Genomic DNA, 16,753 nt, shown 5'->3' with positions numbered 1-16,753 from the left:
TCTTCTCCCTTAGAAAGCTAAAGAAATACATTTCCACAGCCTGATACTGCCACCGCTGTGTTTTACAGTGCAAATGGTGGATTCTTTGTGACGTGAACATTGTAATTTAAACGAATCACTTCTAAAGAAGTGTGGCTGCACTAGATTTTCTTTAGAGATATCACAGTAAAAATAACTTAAAAGTAAAAGTGATAGCCACATGTTTTGTTCTCCACTTCACAATAGTGCATCACTTCGTGTCGGTATATTATTAGTTAACAAATGTATAAATATCCATTTTATTTCTCTACATATTTTATCTTTTATAATGATGCCAAGGAAAACATCTTTCATCACAGTTTTTTCACAGTTTCCAGCTATTCTTTACTTCATTTGTAAAAGTTTAAAACCACACTACATTTTAAGTAATATTCAGTGGGAACAAAAACAAGCTTGTAGCATTACCAACCTGTTACCTAACAGGCTGTTAAGTTTCAGGAGTGCAGGAAGGAATAATCAGTCTGTCAGTTACAGAGTCAGACATTTTATTTCCACATATCGTGACTATCTTCTTTAAGGTTATGTCGCTGTCGAAATATCAAGTTACTTAGCAACAAAGTGCTCACAATAGTACAGTAAGTTTGCTTTTGATTGACATAGTAGATATTTGTGGAAATTACTTTGAAGTTGCCTTTCTTTTTAACTCATGAAAGTAAAAATTGCAAACCTTAAACACGAAGGCACTTTGTGGGGCGTTCTGTAAACTAAGTGACCTGTTAATTTTAATGCAGGATCAAAAAATCAGAACAACTAAAACAGACAATTAATTGTTCTCATCATGCTGGTGACATGATCATAACTTTAGCAATAATTTCACTGGAGCATTTTGTTATGTCAAATACCACCTTGGTGTGGTATTTGACAACCTGTTTATTGAAAAAAAATAACATGTACAATAATAAGATGTCTTTGAAAAAGAGCCTTTCCTTTCAAAATAAACATGGGAATAGGTTACTTCAGGCGTAGTAACCTATCACTAGTGATAATAGATCTAGAGCCAACAGAAAGCATCAATGCATCTTCACTTGGTATACAGTTTTTGTGCTTTGAGATTAGAGATTTGTCAGGGGTAATTATTTGACAAGTGTGTTCCTTCCCAAATCATGTTCAATATAATGAATTTACTCTAGCTGGATTCCAATTAATTTGCAAAAGCGTCTAAGGAATGATCAGGACTAATCAAATGTGCTTGAGCTCAATTTTAAAGTATGTGAATACTTTTTTTTTACCTATTATACTGAATGTTTACATTTGTTACTAATTCACAAAAATGTCTTCACTTTGTAAATTTTCAGCATTTTGTTCATGAAAAGTTTTAATTGGTTCAAATCCTAGTTTTCTGAAATATTGCAACACTTTGCAGAGAATAATGCCAGATTACAGTCTCATATTTCTATTAGGAAGTGAACAGGATCAATGCTTAATGTTAAATGAATGTCTACCAATTTTATCGAGAAATTGCCAGAAAGTGTTTGGGCTCATTAACTAAAAGTCAGACATCTGTGTTGCAAGATTCTTAGTTAAAAAATAACAGCAACCAACTTCTACATTAATGAGAAAGTGAATATTCAGCAGAATTTCAGTCACATTAGATGAGTACTACTTTATTTTTAAAAAAGTCCAAATTATCAGCCTCACACACTTGGAATCATACTGCAGTTTTTAGTGTGAGTGTAAGGGCCCTGGAAGCATATGGGGTTTTCAATTATTCAGAAAAAGAAAACATCCTCAGGATAAAATTTCCCCTGCAATGCAGTTGTACAGGATTGACCATCGTACCTCTAGAAGACTGTATACTTTAGACAAAAGAATTAAAAGCAGAAGTAATAAACACATACATCACTGACATGTGCATCGCTGCTTTTAAGGGTTGATGATATTTCATTTCATTCAGTTTATCAAGTACAGCATGTATTGCGATTTACATCTTAGACTGTTCAGAACTATCATGTTGCCCCTGAAATTATTTGCAGCACTTTTTATGGTTCTGAGGTGGTGATGCTTCAGACCAAATGAGGGCGTTGTGCCCACCTATAGCTGACAGATGGTAGAAAGGAGGTAACCCTTTTGCCCTGCAGTGGACCCAGGTCTGTGGCGTTCACTTGCAGCGACAGCCCATATTCATCATGTTAGGCTCACCGGGGGCCATTATGGAAACTGTCCTTCAACATTGTGCTTGCCATGTATACTCCATGAAACATTGCTTTTAATACAACTTAGCAGCATTGAAGGCATACATACTTAGTTTTATGCACAGTAGTCAGTGAGAAAACTGCATTTATAATTTTCCAGTTTCTTTTGTACACATGACCAGAAAAAGAAGAACACTGCTAGCCTTATAGCATTTTTATGAATCACCTTGTAATCTCTCAGGAATTTTCAGCTAAGATTTATGAAAACAGAGCACAGTTCAACTATTAAACATGAGATCCAACTCCTGCAAGATTCAGCGATCTGCCAGTTTAAACATTAGATTCATGAACAGAAACTCTGTGCCAAGAGCTCATTGAGTTGTGCAGGCAGGTCTCTCTCCATTTTTGAATAATTTTTAGGTGCTAATAAGCCACACACTGACTTATTCATTCCATGTTCCCTATGCTTCCACCAAGGTATGAGTAAAATATAGTCCAGCATGGGCAAGATAGAAATGTTGGGGGAAAAAAAGTAAACCTGCTGTATTTTTTTAGAAAAAAAACTTAATTGCTGAATTTTAATTTCTAGAGAATATCTGTTAGCATGTATTTATTTAGTTGCAAATAACATAACACAAACACTGTTCATACCAGCTCTCTCAATATGTTTATTACCAATGTCCACCTACACAGATCACGCACTGCGAATAGGGCACCAAAAAATCTGCCTTGTGAAAAATAATTATGAGTATAGTAATCATAGGGATATAAGAAATAAAAATGTGTAAAGCATGTTAAGGATTTAAAAGTAATTTAAAACTAACACTTTTGCTTGAGGAAAAGATTGCTTTTCTCTGTTGCGCTCTCCCCAGTCAACCCTATGTTGTCCCCTGCTGTTACTTTGATCAGCAGTGTTAAAGTCTGTTAGTCTAAAATAATGTATAACTTCATGTGAAGAAGTTCTGCAGACCTTGGGGATTTTTTGTTTTGTAGTTTTTGGCACTTGCCTTGGTGCATTTCTCATATCACTAATAATATTTGCTCAGCAGTGAGTGCATTTCTCAAAACAATAAGTAGTAACTGCAGAATGGATATCCTGCAAAAGCATGTCACCAGAAAACATTTGTGCTTCGGTCATTCAAATGGCTAGCGTTGGCCCTGTTACAGCTGCAGGTCTTTGATTAGGATGATACTCTGTGTCCAAAGACCAGCTCTCTCAATAGCAGATATAATCATAAAAAGCAAAATTTATGGCAGAATGCTAGAATAATACAAGGTAATATCAGGATAAATGATGTTAGTTTGGCATACAGGTTGCTATGAATTAGGTATTGTGTTGGACATGTTAAGTGAAAATTCTGCTTATTATTGAAGTTTTTTGCGTTTTAGAGGATGTGCACAATTTAAGAAAAGAAAAACATATTTTTTAAAAATCTGAGATGAATTTGAGAGTTTATCTTTTATGACTAACTCTCACCTAAACAGCTATACAACTGTTTCTGTTTATATAATTCTCTGTGACAAATTAAATATAAACAAGAAAAACAATAAATTGCATATATATTCAAAATGTAAAATTAAACAAAATTGCCTTTCTCTTGTTTACAGCATTTCACTCAATAAATTACTTCTTTAGATGGTAGGTGTCTATTAAAGGAGTAGTAGCTATCACATTTCTTGATGTCCAAGCAACAGGGGGTGACCTACTAACTAAGGCATCTACAAATCCTTGGTCAGATATGTCCTTCCACATGCCTGCAGTGTGGGTTTCCATGGTAACCTATTGCATTTCACCTGATGGGTGGAGGTATTACCCGCCACCACATCAATTCAGGTTCAGGTTTTAGGTCAGTTGTGCTACAGCATCAGGATACGGGATCTTCAGCAGACCTATTGCTTTATTAGTGCATAGAAGGAACTACCAGCAAAATGGATTCATGGAGGTCAGCTCTTTGCTGAGTCCAGGGAATGGTTATGCTGCCCAGAACTCCATCTCCAAACACATGGCATTCATTGTTTCCATAGTCAGTTCCCTGCATCCTCAGCAACTGGCAGTGCAGCTTCTTGTCCATAAAATGCCCTAGATTATTACTGCTATGCATTATTGAAGGTTATCCCAATCTGTGTCATGTCACATTGAGCCAGAAATATAAATACATTTTGATTTGAAGTCATGAGTTCATGCATTACAAAAGTACCAAAGGGATTGTTTGTAGCACAAAAATTTTCTTTCATTCAAAGTGAACACATTTGCCAGGATTGTGCTTTCCTTTGTTTGGTTTTTCTTTTTGAATTTTCTTTGTCTGCCTTTGTCTTGAATCAGTTCATCAGTCATTAGTTTATCACATACACTCCCAGCCCTTGGTGAGTGACAAATCCTGACCTGAAGGACAGAAATCTGATTACAGAGACCCTCTTGCAGGCTGCAAGCAACCGGGCCTGCGGTTGTAGGGCAAAGCTGCTCTTGCTCTTCCCTCATGTCATGTTTTAGCAAACGCTACGCATGGGAATTAGGCCTGAGTACATTCATCTCAGCAATGATAGCATCTATATTAGGATGACAAATTTGTTCCTGTCACCAGATGAGGGACTGGGACTGCACGTCAAGGCGCAGGTAAAGTCTGGAAGACAGTGATTTGTGGCCAAGCTGGATATCTCTTCTTCTGCTTCTCTTTTTCCTCAAAAGACAGGGCATCATGCTCATAATTGTCATCTATTTTTAGATTTTTGACAAATTAAACAAGAAAATGAGTAACTGAGCAGTGATTTTTGACTGAAAATCACAAGCGTTTGTGTAGAAGAATTTTGATTAAAAATTACCGTGATTACAAGGCATTTTCTGGTAATTGTTATGCCTCTTTCATTCACTCAATTATCCTTAGCAAATTATATTCCTCCTGGGTAGTTCTGTGCTCTCAGGCCACATTACAAGCAAAGAGAACCACAGACATGCACAGAGCTCCAGATTCGATTTCAGATAACAAAAATATCAGGGAATCCAAAGGGGGAAAATGCTCCAATGGCGGCAGATTTCATTTATCCAAGATGTGTGAAAGCAACGATAAGGAGGAGGGACAGAGTTGACCATGCAATACACTTTCTGTGGAGCAGCACAAGGAAGAAAGAGAAGAAACAAGAGAACTCAGGGGGAAGCGTAGGAGGGAGATGGAAGCAGATAGTGTTTTATGAACATCATAGTCAGATTTTATCGTTTAAAGCGTCAAGCTAACAGAAGGCAACCAGCCTTCTCTTGTGTAAGCTGCTAGAAGCTGTACACTCGATGGCAGCTGCTCAGCACGCACTCTTACTGTGAGGTGACTGCAAGCACATGTCCATATTGTATGAAAATGATATCTACATCCACGGCAATAAATAATAGCCACAAGGCCTAATTGAGAATCAAAATATCAGCTGTTTGTCATATGGCACACAGGATGCCTTGAGTTGTCTAAATCAGGCTCCAGTCACATAGTTTGCTGTGAGTCAGTGATGGACGTGGTGACAGAATGACGCAGACAGTGACTGAGAAACGGACTTGGTGTTTCCTCCTACACAGGCAGACAACTATACACGCCGGTTACTTTTGTGCGCTGAGACATATCGTGTCTAGAATTTTTCATTAAGACCATGCAGATGACTGTTCCTGAAAAAGAAGCTGAAGTGAGTCCTGAGGGAGACTTAAGTAACAGCTACAAAGCAGTTCCTTGAAGCTGCCACATAAAAAGCTGCAGTGCTCACCAAAAGCACTGTTCTCCAGTCCAAGCTAGGAAATATATTAAAAGTAAGTAGTCATATATATTTTGAATTGGTTATGTGTGTAGTTCGTGTCCACTCCCTCCTTTGTTGCTTTGCACCTTAACATCTTATGTTTCTTTTTTTAATGCAGCCTTAAATCTACACTTTTTTTTCTGAGTCTATGAAGCAAAGCCAGGCAATGCTAGTGTCTGCATAGTGCAAATCATACACAAAGTAACTCAAAATAGATGAACAAAGACAGACGATACTCCATTAAAGAGAGGAAACTACAAGAATATTCTTGAAATTTAAATGTGACATGAAATTTCAAATTGTGACTTTTCACAAGCAATGTCAGTAATGTATGTCAGTGTAGCAATTTGTGGCATGCTGTGGTGTGATCCATTTTCCTAATGTTCAGGGCTCTTAGCAGCAATAGATTTAAAAAATATATTTTTGCAGAAACCGTTAGTTGTTTATGGTATAGTGAATTGATGTTTTAGTTTTTCTAAAACATCAATTCACTATACCATAATATATACTATTATAAACGTTTTTCTACAATTTTTTCTAATAAAGGTAATTCATTTGGGCTTTGAGTTCAAACTACAATTAAAATATTGCCTGTGTTTGGCTCATGTTGAACTCAGAAAAATTAATGTGTAACGCATTATCTGTAATAATTATAATGAAAAGTTTCTTAAAAACAGTAAAGCATATTTTTGTTTCCTTAAGTTCTTGGTCTGTGAATATTAAGGATTTTTATGTGGTGATGTGATTTTTTGTGACAGCTTGGGACACTAAACTGGGTCTGGAGGCCATTTGCAGAAATCAGATTCAATTCAGTAATTGAACTGAGAAAATATAAAATGAGTTCTTAGAATGCACACCTGCTTATTTGTATTGTAGTTAATTTTTGTCTTGGTGTTAAAGTAAATAAAGTAATAGTGATGGGTCGATCAGAAAGAGATCATCCGTTGTTTATATTAAGAGCAGATCTGCTCTTAATATAAACAACGGATGTTCATTGCAATAAGGCCAGAAAATATAGATTTTGATCAGCATTTTCATATCATCAGCATTGGAATAGCAATAAATCCATTTAATTGCAAACTCCCCATCTTCTCTTTATGTTTGTGCTTTAAATTGGGATTCATCTATAAAATGTGTAGGTCAATGTTAAAATTTAATATTTTCTTCTTCATCTCCTTCAAAGAACAGCCTCTGTTTTTCCCCAGATGGTTATTTCCTACACTTCAGCACTCGATTGTGAATAATTTTGACAATCTGTTGTGTCACCATGAAACCCTCCATCAGAGTTTTCTTTTTTATTTTCTCTCCAACTTAAAAAGAGCGCCAGGAGAATATGGATGTTTTGAACATAAGTACCCCATTATACGGTGTTTGTAGCACAACTCGCTGTGATATAGACAATGACATTTGATTGTCTTTTACCCTCGTCTGTTTCTGTGTAAGAGTATTATGCTGACAGTCTGTCAGGCCAGCAGTAGGAAGTGTGTGGGCGAAGGCCAGGCAATACACTGAGCTGAATTCACAGCCTGAGAGGCCCACATGCCTTCATTATTCTGTTGGAATCTATTGAGCATCTGGGACTAAATTATTTATCAACATCGACCTAGTTCCAGGGTGCTAAGTTAGATACTTGGTTGTCATCAGGCATTTTGATAAGAGCTGCTGCTGGTGTGTGAAATCTGCCATGGGTAAATAAAGAGCATGTGTAAGGATCATAAACTAGACACCATTTCATTTTCTTGAATGAAGGTTTGAATGCAGAGCCTTTATATATGTTGAGATCTAAACATAGGTTCTAGCTTCTTTCCATGTCGAACCACGAACCCTCATTTACCACCTACTCCTTCCTCTATACTGCTCTTTAATAATGTGTTACTGCGAGGCTGAAACTTAGAACAGATAACTCCTCCCAATTAGTCCACTGCAGCTCTGGTCAGATACGGACGCTCGCAGGCTGCTCTCAGTGTAAATAGGTGCCAACATGACAAATAATAGCACACAGTCTGGGCAGCAGCAACACGTAGAGAATGTTGATTCCTCAGCTTTGCAGACAAGTCAAGGCTGAGAACTTTACAGCTGTACAAATATATACTTTTAAAAGAGCACATGAATAAAACAAATATATACAGTATATATATATATATATATATGTAATATTTTGTCTCTTCCCCAAGGACATTGTGTAAGTAAAGTATTTTATTATTTTTCTTTGCCTAAATAGAGCAAACATTCATAGTGGAGATTTAACATTTAATTCTTTTTTTTTTTTTAATGCTTAGTAATCGTAAGCATTAAAGTCAACTGGGGGAGAATTACAGTGATCACAATATGCACTTTTAAAAATTAAACCAATTCAAACTCGATTCAAATAACAGTCTTAATTATAGTTGACAATAGAATTAGGACCAGTTTCAAAAGAAATTGTCAAAATTATTATTGGTCATTTTTTATTTGTTCATTTTTTTAGAAGGTAATGCCGCTACACAAATACCCCTTTCTTATTAATCATCTAACCTGCAGGTACATGAGCTACTTTTTTTGGGAAAAAAAAATATAGATAATCTACACTAAATAAGCTAAAGATTGCAGATTTTTTGTGAAACAAACTGCAATATTGTCACTGACCAGTAGTGTGCACCAGAAAGAGAGCCTTAAAACCATTGGCTTGCTTTGGAACAAAAAAAGAAGGCCCACTAGGGGGAAAAAAAACCCCGAAAGGCAAAAGAAAACAGCAAGCATCCTCAGTGGAATACATTACCGGGACAGCAGAGGCATGCTTCAGATAAACCTTTCAGATGCCTTCAGTGTCCTCCTGACTTTCAGCTCGTCTCCAAAGAGACATGTTGTGTGCCAGGGAGCATTCATCAAATTAGACCGGAGAGAAAACAATGCGAAAACCCACGACTCTCCATGGAGACACACCGACAGGTTATCACAGAGAAGGTGTCTCTTGCTCTCGAGCACCGGGGCAGCAGCACACAGCTTCCTCCCTGAAGAGCAGCCTTTCTTTCTCTATCCCTCCGCAGGCCAGCATTAAGAGAGGAAAACATGCATCCAGGGCAGTCGTGTACAACTGTAGTGCATTATATTAAAGTCACCACTGCATATAGGAGCTATTAAGGAGTTGTGCTGGACACTGCAAGGCTGTTGAATGTTACTAGGGAACAGATCAGTGTTTATAAAGTTGTAGATAAACTGGTGACTGCTGACTAAGCCTTAGTGAGCACATGCAGAGCACAGCTAAGCCTGGACATCTCATTATGGAGGACCATTATCAATTCTCACAGATCGAAAACCAGCATGACAGTACTACAGAAAGCACTGGGGAACCTTTGGCTGAGTCAGGTAGGAAATTCCTGGTCGGCATCTTTGATGGTTCAATCACTGCATGAGCCAAGGCCAGTCAATGCCTTTACCCATCTGCAACATTTAATCAAATTGACTTTATTAAACTGAAATTACAGTATACACACAACATTATGGTTTACTTTCTGTGAAGAAAGCAGGAAGGCATTGCTTTTTCTTCCACTTCTCTGACTGTCTCCCCAGATTCCCTCAGAGGAGTGAGGTCTCTGCTGCTCTGCAGAGCTAGATAAATGAGCTGTGCTGTAGGTTCACCATGGCTTCAGCACTTTACAGCTAGATTAATGATGCTTTGCAAACCTTGAGTCTTGCTTTAAGCATTTTCGAAGTGCCTTCATAAAATGAACCACGGGTATATCTTGTTCATAAACATATCTGTTGTGGCATATTTCTTGTGGGAATGATGCTATGGAATCAATCAACTGGACTCTTTTACCCAGTATTTCTGAAAATGGTCAACACTGAAGAAGAATTGAGATGGATAACCTTTATGGACAGATAATAAAGATTGTCCAACTTTTCCTTTGTAACTCACCAGAGTTATACTGGTTGTAACTCACCAGAGTTATACTGATTCACTTATGCTACAAGCAGAAATATTAATAAAACATGAGCACAAAGCTCATGTTTTTAAATGCAACTAAGATTTGCTGAAGAGTGATGATGTTGCATTTAGAATAAACACTTGCTTCAGTGCACAACACACTGCTCAGTCAATGTAGTAATAGGAAGTGCGTAGCTCCAACTTGTGTTCTTGAAGTAGGGATATATAGTGCTTTATCTAGCAACTGGGAGAACGTCAAGATGAATGCTGCATGGGGAAGTAGCTTGATTACCTAAAAGACCGGCACCCTACCAAAGAATTTAAAGCTATGCTGAAGATTGACCCTTTGTGCAAAAAAAAAAAAAGAAAAAAAACTGCTTCAAAACACTCAAATTCTTGCAGCATTCAAACATAAATTGTAAATTTTTTTATCTGGTTTTGAACTGCAGTGTTACTCATCATTCAAATATGCACATCCAGGTTTGAGGGTGTGCCTCTAAAGGCTTTTTTTTAAGAAAAGTGTTTTATAATTACTTATTTACAGTGATAAACAATTGAAAGTAACTTATGTTTTACACTTTCAAAATTTTTAATATTTCTCTGCCATAAATATGATATTTGGCCTTTAAGTAGCTGCATTTATTGGGTTGTTTTTATCAAAACCGATGGTACATCAGAATGATTATAAGAATATCTATAGTTGTTCATTTTCTTTGACAATAAACAACTATAAATAATTCCCTTGTGTCTCAACCCAACTTATCTGTCAGTTTTCATTATGGTGGCTAAATTGCATGGTAAGCCTCACACATGGACCACATTGAATTGTCACGGGTGAAAAAGAATCCAGGCAGTGGAGGACGCCATGAATTGGTAATGTTATTGGATTTCAACCAGGTCAGGGCCACATAAAATGTTGACCTACACAGTTTTCCAGGTTGGTAGATGGGCTAGTAACACAAATTTATTATGTTTGTTCAGAGACACACATCTACAACACACAAATTGAATTTAACTTGGATCAAATATAGCAAGTCTTCCCAAGTTTTTAACTGGGAACATGACATTATTTAAGGGTCTATCATCAGGAAAAAAGTTTCCATGTTTTGTCAATAAAGGCATAGAAAAAACTGAGTTCACCTTTGCTCCTCTCTTTTAGTTTTAAGAAGAAAATGTTCATGTAGGTGCTGCTAATTATAGGATCTCATTATTGTGACTATCTCTATCAAAGGAAAAGTCTTAGAAGTTTGTTGATCCAGATAGTGAAGGTGTTAATACAATGCTAGTAAAAAAATACATCAAAAAGAATCTTATAAAAGTCACTGTTACTAGCATTCAATCTGGGCAGGCGATTTTCCAAAAAATTGAAGGCCACAGTTTTACAATGAGAAACAAATCTCACAAAAGAAAAACAACAAAATAAAAAGACAGTCAAAAAATCCAGAAATGTTGCAAAAAGAAAATAATGCATGAAGCTCCATCTAAAACAGTCGTAACCATGTTAAATGGCAAAGTTCAAGAACGGACAATTAGAAAGAGACTGAACAAAAGTCTGTGGAAAGATTACCGGAAGAACATTACTTCACTTGAATAAGAATGTAGCAGCCTGACTTTTGTAAAAATGCATTAAAAGCATGCATGAGAAACAGGACATGTAGAACAATGATCTCACCATGTTTGGTGAAATCCAAACATTATATATCAGCACAAACATTTCTTACCAACTGTCAAGCATTGGGTTGTGAGTTAGATAATGATCCCCAAACACAGCGGCCAGTGTACAACATAATGTCTAGAAAAGAAAGGAGGAAAATAAAACCCTCGTCGTTGCAACGGCCCAGACAAAGTCTGGCTGTCAACCTGGTTATAAAATGTGATGGCAGTACATTGAAACTGCTGTGAATAAATAAATTCCTCTACAATCAACTGAACGACTTATACAAAAAACAAATGCTTCAAGTTACATTATCTTTTAGTTTTCCAGACATATTTATTTTAATTTGCTTCTTTAATGTTTTTGTGTCTAGATACTCTTAATATTTTTCTATTTTCAGCCTATTCACTATAAATACTGTTTTTTTTCTGTCATGCATTACTTTTTCCTTGTAAAAGAGAAATATCCATGTTTTAGATTTATAGCTAGAAAACGGAGTATTAGGCCTCTTTCTGACCTGTAAGAGGGAATTAAAACATAAGTATAAACACCTCCTCTTAGGTTATCCTTTGGGGAGTTATCCTATATATAATACACCCACATCACACTGTTTCCTCTTCTACACCTCTACAATAAATCTGAAGGATGGAGTTTAAGGTCTGTGAGAGGGAGAAAGAGAGTGGTTAGGTGGGACAACTAGGGAGGCAGTATTGATTCCTTGATTCCCGTACCTCTGCCAGAGAGTGTAGTGTGTCGAGATCTCCTGCCAGGAAAAACAAATCACGAGGCAGAAGTGATGGATGTGGCACTCCGGGATCCGGTGGTTTCGCCATCTGGATGGCCGATGCTGTATATCAGCCTCGTGCACAGCAAATTAAATTTACATTTGGACGGCTTCCCCAGGCCTCACGCTTTGCAGATGCAACTGAAACGGCCCTCCGCCGCAGCACCCTTAATGGGCTTGATCTATCATTTCCAGGACTATTATGTAAAGATGATGTTGGCCCGTGTTCAGAAAGTCAGAATGATGTTACCGTCACAGCAAAATCAGATTAAGAGTAGCCAAATGGATGTTCGGCAAAATGACATCACCTTTCATTATCTTAAGATGAGTCAATGCTAATCCAACTAGCAGATGTTTTGATGCACATTTAAACATTAGTGACATAACAGCACAAATGCAATAAAAGCCAGCGTCCATCTTTATTTAGGGGCCTGATGCCCTCTTTACCAGCTTTTCTTTTTCTTCTTTTTATTCACCACAAAATTACAAACAATGGGCACAGCTTTATTGCTGCAGCTCATCCTACTTAGCAGCACTTCATATCCAAAAGTCTAACCTGGCCTTGAGGAGGCTGCCATGCTTAAATGAAATGACCTTTAACGCAGAGCTGATCAAATGGCCTGAGGCAAGACTATAAAAAACATTGCAGTATAATGTTTTACAGTGTGCTTTTTTCTGGTCCGTTGTTTGCCCTTTCCCATTCTCTAAGACGGCACATTCTATCATCTTTGGTATGTGTATAGTCTGAAATGGATTTAATAAAAGAGCATGTGCATTAGGAGAACATAGATTTATTTTTTGTATGCTTATTTTGTAAAAGATAGAAGGTAATATTGATTTAGATTTCTATTTCTCTGTCTTTTGTTTTCTGTCTTTTTAGGGATGTTATTTTACATTCAGTGCCCAATTGTCCTCTAAATGCCAAAGGCACATTCGACGGCTCCTTCCAATCCCTTGACATTGTAAATATCTGCAAAGCCACACAGGCTTGAAACACAAATTGAGCATGTGGGTTGACAATTATGTTGTGAACCTGAGCCTTCACTGTTCCTCAATAATCTGATCCCATTTCTGTAAAGAACTGAGCTGTAGCCTGGAAAACGGCGCAGCAGCTGCTACTGTGCCAAGGAAGCGTGTGGTCGTGTTGACAGATAAATCCAGCAGCCAAATAGTGTAGCTGTCTGGATTCACATGCCATCTGCCCACACTCTCCTTAACCTAAGCCTCTAGAAATGCGACTTTTGGTCATTTCGAGTGGGAATCATCTCACCTTGTTCATACGGCTAAAGAATTTCATGCCCTCACCTCTGTGCCTATGTACCTCTCTCTCTCTTCAGACAACTGATGACTTGATGGTGGCTTCAGCGGAGTGTCCAAGTGATGATGAAGACATTGATCCCTGTGAGCCGAGCTCAGGTGGGTTAGGTTAGTCATCTCTTTTTTATTCTACTTCTCTTTGGGTGTGTCAGTGTGTCTATGTGTGTCATACATCACCAGAGGTATAGGTCATTACACACCAACAGATACAGTCAAACTGTGCAGATTGGAGTTGTGAGTAAGATTTAAGGTCTGTGAGAGGGATGTACAGTTATGTTTTTTTCTGGTCACTGCTGACTTTTCTGTACCTATTGTAACTTGATCTCAAACTACAGAGTACAGAAATGTGACTTAGGAATCACTTATTTTATTTTGTCTATAGTATTTATGGTGTTTTTAAATGAACAAATTATATTTGGATTGTTTAAATACAGCAACTACTGTATATTTGGCATTGTTTAAATTGACTGTACTTTCCTTTATGAGCAAACCTCTTTTTGTGTTTACTGAAAACTTAGATAAGAAAATAGAAAGGTAAACGGATAAACTGCAAACTAGAGTTAAGTAGTAACCTAAATAGCTAAATTGCTCAATATTTAAAAAATTATGAAACAAGTTGACCTGACAACTTTAGCTTCCCACAGTGGACACAGCTTCAGAGGATGCTCATCAAAACCCTTGTATTATTTTGGTGGTTTATATCACTTCACATTCATATCAGGACATCACTGGACTAGAAACTCAGATTATCTTGAGGACCAGCTAATCTGAATTCATGCTGAACAAAGATGGTGAGATATTTATTTACTGAAAGTCAGTCAATAAATACACCAAAGTTTTTATGAATCTAAACCTGTTTCAAAGAATTGCCTCTGTTTAATAAAAAATCATCTCATTTCACCACTCTGAATATTTTAGACTTTGATCTATAGATGAACAAATGCAGTTGAAATTCCAGACAAATAGAACCTTTAAAATTTCTGCAGAAAATGTTTATTTAGCATCCATAGTCAGTGGTTTAATTCTAGCCATTACAAATCATTCATATCTTGTGTGCCACTTTGTCACCATTTCTGTTTTCCAATTGGTGTTCAAATCGCCGTCACAGAAACAATTTAAAGGTGATGGGAATTTCTTTATTGTGTTTGTAATGGAGTGTTGTCTAGCCACCCGGCGAGAATTATTCATTATTCGATTCTGTCAACATAATGTGGCTGCGCAAAAACTTCTCAAATAAAGATAAAGTGTTAAGTTTGAAGAACACGCTGTCAGAAATCCACTGTTTGTCAAGACTGAGAAATATCATGGTGTTTTAATAATCTGGACCTTGTGTGACAATATCTTTCAAATCCATAGTGTTCATGTAATACTGCAAACAAATGCTTCCTGTATGGCAAGATATTGAAGGGCTGCTTGTCATTTGCCTCGTGTTCAGAAGTGTATTAATTTAAACATAGGGATTGGGGCTATCTTATGTTCGTCAGCTTTCAGGTTTGTCAGTCTTCAGTTCACCCAGCGGCATTGCTAAACAAAAGTGTTGCATGAGCAATAAAAACTACACAATGTTCTGTCTGGTTGGTGTCCACAAGCAGATGTTGTTACTGTGTTTTAATTGTCCACCTACAGTATTTGTTTACAGCAGCTCAGGGCATTTGTTAATATGCATAGAGGGGAGTTCTCATGAAGACGAGAAAAAACAATTGTAATAATGAAACCTGTGTGACTTCAAAATATTACATAGAAAATGGATAAGCCAAGAGAGGACTGCATGATTTTTACAGATGTGCACAGTGTCCCCACTGTTGTTAATTAAATTCTACAGCGGGCAGTGCAAGTTTATCCTGTTGTTTCTCATATGCTGTTGTTCACTGCGGTTGCACGCAACTCCCCTTGGATATAATGATTGAGGTGCATGTCAGTTGTTTTGTTCTTATGACATGAACACACTTAGTCGGTCTAAAGATTTGTGTTTAAAGAGCCCAGATTAATAAAAAATAAAAAAGGCACTTATTGCTTCCCCAAAGGGTTTCAAAAATACAGCCTCACTCTGACAATTTGTGATTGTAAATCTGTTTTTTCCCCACACTGCTTGCAAAACTTTTAATCTCTTTCTCTTGCCACACATGGAGGGCAATTAGGTCTAACCCTAGCATCTGTCTATGAAAACAGGGATTTTCAAATGCATTAAGAAGTGATGAGAAGCACTGAGAACAATTAAGTCCGAACTGAAGGCTCCCTGCTCCATTTAAATGTGTTATTGATCAGTATGTGGTTGTAAAACCTCCACTAAATTAATGCCTGCCCCACAGCAAATGATATCTCCTTTCTAGTCTGAATGTCTTCCTCTTCTTCTGGCTTTCCACTTGCAATATTAACTGTACTCTTTTTCCTCTAATTCTGATTTTTCATTTTTGATTTATATAAAGAGCATCACAATAAGTATTCCAATGTGCATTTGTTACCTTAGGCAAATATTATACCTGGAAGAGTACAAGTTCACACAAGCAGCATGCATTATCATATTTTTTTATTTATTTTTTTGACAAGGGCATCTGCCAAAACATCCGTTGCAAACAATGTGAAGCTTTGGGACGCATCCTCCCCATGCTGTGCATTCTTTTCCTTTTGTGATCGCTGAGGGGGATTTGACACCAGAGCTGTGGGCTCCCAGGGTGGCAGCTGTCTAACACTGTATCCTGATTAATATCTACATCCAGAGAGGTTCACATGCTCTGCCAAGCACTCACCTCGTCTCAGTCAGGCTTGCTGCTTACAAAATAAAAAGATATTGTTGCTGATAAAAGTACAACTTACTCATATTACTGTTTTAAGCCGCTTACTTTAATAATACCAAGGATGTAAGGTTTTTCATGCTATATACCCTGAGAGCTTTTTCTGGCTGCAAACTCTAAGCAGCAGCCAGAACTGCAATAACTTTGTGCCCGTGCCAACCTCTGCACTCATGTATGGCTATAGTATGATAATGTTAATGCATAAGTGAACCCAGGAGGTGAGCTCTGAAACAGACTATTATGTGAGCTGTACATGGCAAGGTCAGCTGTAGATCACTCTGAATCTCAGAGGATTTCTGTCCCCCAGCGGCCCCTTCCAGCCACTCAAAGACATGAATTGGGTAAGCTTGCTTATTGCCA

General features: G+C 37.4%; 1 protein-coding gene across 32 annotated transcripts in view; it reads left to right on the top strand.

Moving 5' to 3' along the window:
• Positions 1-16,753, top strand: part of LOC116712528 (neurexin-1a) — a 281,475-nt gene that overhangs the window by 252,440 nt on the left and 12,282 nt on the right. For 24 of the 32 annotated variants that reach the window (XM_032552322.1, XM_032552312.1, XM_032552318.1 and 21 more), the window contains one exon: positions 13,622-13,709. In XM_032552322.1, the coding sequence (XP_032408213.1) occupies positions 13,622-13,709 (88 nt within the window). The remainder of the gene's footprint in view (positions 1-13,621; positions 13,710-16,753) is intronic. The other 8 variants (XM_032552330.1, XM_032552315.1, XM_032552326.1 and 5 more) reach the window with 1 other exon arrangement.

The sequence above is a fragment of the Xiphophorus hellerii genome, chromosome 22 (assembly GCF_003331165.1).
Source record: "Xiphophorus hellerii strain 12219 chromosome 22, Xiphophorus_hellerii-4.1, whole genome shotgun sequence".
In the NCBI taxonomy this organism is placed as follows: Eukaryota; Metazoa; Chordata; class Actinopteri; order Cyprinodontiformes; family Poeciliidae; genus Xiphophorus; species Xiphophorus hellerii.
Note: the sequence above shows the minus strand (reverse complement) of the source record. Positions and strands in the feature narration are given on the sequence as shown.